Below are 6,208 nucleotides of genomic sequence, written 5' to 3' on the forward strand. Positions count from 1 at the left end.
AAGAGGAAGAGGAAGAAGAAGAAGAAGAAGAAGAAGAAGAAGAAGAAGAAGAAGAAGAAGAAGAAGAAGAAGAAGAAGAAGAAGAAATAAAACGAGTGTGAGTGCCCAGCTGTTCTCCTAACCAGTGAGGCTCGCAGAGGCCCAGGGGCAAGGGGCAGGTGCTCTTCCTCCCCCGGGAACGAGCGCACTGGAAAGCCATCTCTCCTGCATTCCTGCTAGGCAGTCAAGCCCATGACAATGTGGACAATGTGTGCTCTCCACAGAGCTCCTCTTTCTGTCCTTCTCAGAGTAGGAACTCAAGGAAGGGTTTGGTTCTGACCAACTGGAGCCACTTTGAGGCCGCTGTAGATCTGAGTAGTGCCACCTTGAGGCTGCCCTGAGGACAGGGGAGTGGAGACCCTGTGCCCTGTGGGATGGACAGGGACTGAGGACAGTCGGCCTGCATTCAAGTCTTGGCTCCATGTTTGCCAAGTCTCTCCACCTTTCCATGCCCATGTTCTTCCTCTGTAAATCAAAAATAATGTCACTGTTGCACTCCACTCTGGGACGCTCTGGACAGGGAGTATGGCGCCTGGTGAGCTGCTGACCATCCCTCCAGGGGCTGGGTAGACCACACTGTTGTCTCTCAGTGTGTCATTGCTGCGTTCACAGAGCCACCTCAGCAGAGCAGTCCACCTCGGACAGCGACTCTCACATGCTACCACGAGAGCCTCTCTCGTGGCCAGGGAATCTGGTTTCTCTGTGTCTCCAGTGGGTCTGGACAAGAAGTAGGAATAGGCAAAAGCTGGCTCTCCAGGGGCCGGGGAGATGACTTGGTGGAATAAGTGCTTCCCTGGCAAGTGCAAGGGCCTGAGTTCAATCCCTGGTTCCACCACGCCCCCCACCAAAAAAAAAAAAAAAAAAAAAAAAAAAAAAAAAAAAAAAAAAAAAAAAAAAAAAAAAAAAAAAGCCGGCTCTCCCAAGGCTAGCATTTCTTAGAAATCAGCGAAGTTTACAAACAAATGTGGCCTGCAATTCATCTTTAAATGTGCACATTTACTTTCTCATTTGTAGTAAACTGGCCCCACCACCAAGCAATGCTTTCTACAAGGACATTCTGCACGATCCCTGTTGGGGACTGCCTCACACACCCATCAGCTGCTCCGAGTGACAGCAACAGGCTTCATGAGGAGCTTTCCTGCATGAGAAGGCACATTAACTAGGACCTGTGACACCTTCATGCTTTGCAAGCTAGCAAGATTTGTACACCTGGCATACAGCAGACACTCAAGAAAATATGTGTTGAATTCAATTCACATACCAATACATTTACTATGAGAGAGAGAGAGAGAGAGAGAGAGAGAGAGAGAGAGAGAGAGAGAGAGAGAGAGAGAGAGAGAGAGAGAGAGAGACAGAGAGAGAGATCCTAGAAAGAGAGGACAGGAACGGAGGTACCAACTTTTACATACTCTGTATTATTCTTTGTCCTCCGTCTAGATAGGTCATTTCTAGTCCATCCTCCTAAACCAACTTTCTTCTGGGGAAAGGGGAAAGTAGCCATGACACAGAGTGAAGACGCCAAGTCACAGTCTATCACTTAGGCTACAAGTGACCACGTCTGTGCCTTCTATACATCAATAAATTGCTTTTCATTTTCTTTACTTTGGATCTTGACCAGCACTTAAGCCACAAAAGCTATTCTTGAGGGTTTATGTGTATAGAGACAGGAGCAATTTTTTATTTTAAAACTTCAATTGAGAAGCTCTTGCCCTTTGATTTTGGAATCAGCTTTAAAAATGCTATCGTTGGTAGTGATGCTTTTATTTATTTTGCTTTATTTTAGTTTTGCTTGTCCAACAAGTACAGAGTACCCATTTCTTTCAGGGAGATCAAATCTATTCTTTGTGATACTCTTGGCCTCTGGTCTTGAGAATTAAAGCAAAAACTTGATTAGCAAATAGCCACTGACAGCTATTTTAGAAAAAGAATCAACATCCAAAATGATTTTCTTTGTAATATGATTTCTGAAATGTCAGGTTGCTTTTTATTTTGGTTAAGAATAATAAAATCAGAGCTCTCACGAGAAAGCCAGGAAAATGGAAAATTTCCAGTTATAAAAATGCAAGAAATGGAGGTTTTTTTCTTCCTAAGATTATATGAGATAAATATTTTTTAATTTGAAGATAAGCAGGAAGACAACTCATCAGACAACCTGTCCAGCCAGGTGAGGCTTGGGCCGAAATCGAATGAGGTTCAGAACCAGTTTGACGTCATCTGGGTCAGTCCGGAGGCCAAGTTTTTTGTGAGGCCCTGCGGGAGCAGAGAAGTGGGGTGACCAGGAAAGGTTACCTACCAGGTTTTCTTCACACAGTTCTCTGAACTGGTAGAATTTCTGGGCCATGAGAAGTTGGGCACTGCCCACTGCGGTTCGGATTTTCCCTAGAACTGAAAAAGCAAACATACAAGGAGTTTACACAGGAGGCCAGCGGCCAGGGAGAAAGCCATGCTGTCACAGCCAGGGAGGGCGCCCTGCACCGCCACCCCGCAGAGCAAGCCGCCTGTGCTCCTCCGGCCTGGGAGACGCAAGCAGCTTGGAAAAACACACATGGAGCTGCCTGATCCTGGGCAAGCCTGGAGTTTTCCATACCAGCCCCGGACCAATAAATACCAAGAGAAGCGTTGTTTTCAAAGCTCCTTCTCCCAGGGATGATTTCCCTGGGGGTTCAGCCCTCAGGTTTGTGGGGACCACCAGTACTCTGTCCCCTGCTGTAGAGGGGGGTCCTGGTGCTCACCAGACCCATCTACACCCCTCAAGGGCTCAGCTACTGACACCCTGAGGCAGGAGGGGCCCAGGTCAGCTTTGGGGACTGAGCTCTGGGGACCACCTGGGCCAGGTGGAGCACTGGTCACTGCACCCCCGGCCTGGTGTCCCAGGACTCCCTGTACCTGGTGACCGCAGGCGGGAAGAAGGGGCAGGGCAAGCACCCAGGCAGAACATGAAAGGGACAACCAGGTAGCACTGCTCGGGGAGAGATGGCAGTGTGTTGGGCTGCTCTCGATTTACAATCTCAAGCTTCACGTCCCAGGCTTTTCTAGTGATTTGCTCTACTGTGCATGCAGCAGGCTGGCTGGACAACACGTAGTACCCAGCATAAGCCCCGGCGCTATCCAGTATCTCAGCATCTCCGCCCACACAGTGCACCGCATTTACACAGCCTTTCCTTTTTTGTCCTTTTGGTTTTTGTTCTTTTGAGGTACTATCTCACTATGTAGCCCAGGCTGGTCTCAAACTTCTGGTGCTTCTCCTGTCTCAGCCTCCCCAGTGCTGGGCTAACAACAGGAGTGTGCCACTGCGCCCAGCTTGCATACTCTTCCCTGTGTCACGGGTCCCACTGAAAAGCTCAGGTGCGACATTTGCCTCCTGATCCTGTCCCAGAGACCCCTTGACAGCCCCTCTGCAATGATTCTTTTCACTGAAGTCTGCTGATTTTCTTTCCAATCAGACTTCAAATCTCTGCGATGCTTTTTTCCTCTTCAGCTGAAAAATTAGTTGCGTGAGTCCACTCTCCCTTTCTCAACATCCCCAAAGGAAAAAAATCACAGCTTAGAGAGACATCGGTGTCCCAGAAGTCCAGAGTTCAGGCCCCTCTGGGAGTGGTGGTGCCCACCTGGCTGCCCTGCAGCCTCGGAGGCTGAGGCAAGAGGGTTCCAAGTTTGAGCACTTCAATGGGCAGTTTATTGACTTAGCAAGACCCTGTCTCAAAATGAAGAGGTTGAGGCTATAGCTCAGTGAGAAGGCTGTGGGTTCACCCCCAATAGCATGTACACACACACACCCACACCCGTGTGTCTGAGTCTCTGTCCCAACACTTACCAGCTCCTGTCTTAGGAGACCCCTCCCTGTTCTCTGCTGTGTGAACTGGGGGCGGACCCTGCCCATCTGTCGGCTGCTGTGGATGTGCCCCAGGGTGGCATCTGTTCTGAGGCACCGGGCCCGGATCTAGGACCAGGGAAGGAGTCCCAGGAGTCACCTTCCCACTTTTCCCAAATCAGAGGCTGCAGCTTTTCTGAAACACCTTTTCATTTGCTTTTGAGGATGAGATCTTACTGTGCAGCCCAGGCTGGCCTAGGATTTGTGGCGATCCTCCCACCTCAGCCTCCCAAGTGCTGGGATTACAGGTGTGGGCCACAGTGCCTGGCACCTTCTAGTACATCTACAAAGGCTGAGCTAATGATTCTCCATGTCAACCGAACATTGAGCTTTGCCAGATGCCACAAAATGACCAGCTAAGGGAAGCCATGATTCTCAAAGAAAAAGCACCGCTTCTGGGCCCTGGCAATGCAGGACTTGTGGGTGCCTTCCTCGAAAGCAGGGATGTCTTCCTCTACTTGACAAGGCCCAGAGAAGGAGGGCCCTGGACTCAGAGGCTCAGCAATAGAATCTGGGCTGCGCAGGGGCCTTTCTGGGTCCCAGGTGTTGGCCCCATGCTCCCTGCAGGCCATTGGATATCCAACTGTCCTGGGTCTGTGGTGCGCTTCCTCAGCCTAGGTCAGAGGTGACGTGCCTGAGGGAAGCCAAGAACCTGGAAAGATTTGGACAGGGAGATGACAACTTATCTTCTCTTCTCATCCAGAGAAACAAAAACCCTTTAAGAAAGAAATCTGCCAAATGTGGGACAGTGTGGCTGGAGTCCACGCAGCTTGGGGGCTGGGGCAGGAGGGCTGCCATGAGTCTGAGGCCAGCCTGGGCTAAACAGTGGGACCTTGTCACAGAAAAAAACAAAAATAAAGTAAAACAAAAACAAAGAAACTCTCTAATGGCTATTTCCTGTTTGTTCATTTGTTTTCGTTCCAGGGATTGAACTTGGGGCCTTGTGCTTCATCGGTTCTCGGCCTTTTGGTTAAGATTAAGTGTAGGACCTTGTGCTTGCTGCTGAGCTATCTCCCTGGCTTAATTTCCTGGTTCTTTGTTCATTTATTTTTCGACATTCACTCAGATGTGAGATTAAATCTTTTGTAAACGTAAATTTTATATTTGCTTTATATACCTTGAGGAAGTAAGAAAAATAATACAAAAGAAACAGGGAGCCCAGGGAAGTCCAAAGGTAGAAAGAAAAAGGCCAGAAGTTGGTAGAGAAAGGAGAAAGAGAAGAAAAATCACACGGATATTGTTTTGAAAGTGTTCTTTTGGTGAGTGGGGCAGAGGAGGGTCACTCTGTAGTTTAGGCTGGCCTTGAACTCACAGGGATTCTCCTCAGCCTCCTGAGTGCTGGCCTGGCTCTGAAGCTACTTTAAAATATCCAATACCCACTTACAGCAGGGTGGGAAGAGAAACAGCTCTTGGTTTCTGGGTGAGGAAGGAGAGGAGAGACTGCACACAGCACCCAGACCGCCCCTGTGGGCTTCTGCAGGCCTGGGAGAGGGCCTGGCCTACGGTGTGCAGCCCGGAAGACCTGTATGTCCACAGCTTGCCAAGGGTATTATTGTTATCGCTAGTGGCAGTACTAGGTATTGAATCCAGAGCCTCAAACTGAGCTACATCCCCAGCCTCCCTCCCTCCCTCCTTCCCTCCCTCCCTCCCTCCTTCTCTTTTGGTTTTTCGAGGCAGGGTTTTACTCTGTGGCTCAGGATGGCCTTGAGCTCACTATGTTGCTCAGGGTGGCGTTGGTTTCGTGACAATCCTGCCTCAGCCTCCCAAATGCTGAGATGACAAGTGTAGAGCATCATGCCCAGCTCTGATTTCTAATCTTGAGCCAAGATCTTGCTAAGCTGCCCGGGCTGGGCTCACAGCTGAAGCTCTTGCTTCAGCCTGCTGTAATGTTGAGAGTGGTGGTGGTTGGTTGCGGCCTCCTCAGTGCCTGTGCTGAAATGTTTTCTGTCAGTATGTACACAAAATCGAGCCTGCTTCAGTAGAAGCCACTTGAGCGCTCCTTCCTCCTCCTTCAATGTGTCCCCCCGCTCTGCTAGAGCACTAACGGTCACAGCTACGATGTGATTCCCTCTTGCTAACAGTGGTGTCCTGCAGCCTGCAGAATGCACTGTCCACTCAGCAGAAGTTTTGCCTTCCTTGAGTGGCAACGCCTCACATCTCCTGGAACCCTGGCAAGCGCCGGTCCCCTTGGACTCCCTCTGTGCCCCTGCCTGTTTTATGTCTCTTTTCTTTTCTTTTCTTTTCTTTTCTTTTCTTTTCTTTTCTTTTCTTTTCTTTTCTTTTCTTTTCTTTTCTTTT

At 49.4% G+C, this 6,208-nt stretch overlaps 1 protein-coding gene across 1 annotated transcript in view; it reads right to left on the reverse strand.

Annotated features, from left to right (window-relative positions):
• Dlgap1 (DLG associated protein 1) overlaps positions 1–6,208 on the reverse strand; it is a 300,841-nt gene that overhangs the window by 5,763 nt on the left and 288,870 nt on the right. The window contains exon 8 of the mRNA XM_012515706.2: positions 2,333–2,424. Within this exon, the coding sequence (XP_012371160.1) occupies positions 2,333–2,424 (92 nt within the window). The remainder of the gene's footprint in view (positions 1–2,332; positions 2,425–6,208) is intronic.

This window comes from Octodon degus, unplaced genomic scaffold, assembly GCF_000260255.1.
Source record: "Octodon degus isolate 3935 unplaced genomic scaffold, OctDeg1.0 scaffold00075, whole genome shotgun sequence".
In the NCBI taxonomy this organism is placed as follows: domain Eukaryota; kingdom Metazoa; phylum Chordata; class Mammalia; order Rodentia; family Octodontidae; genus Octodon; species Octodon degus.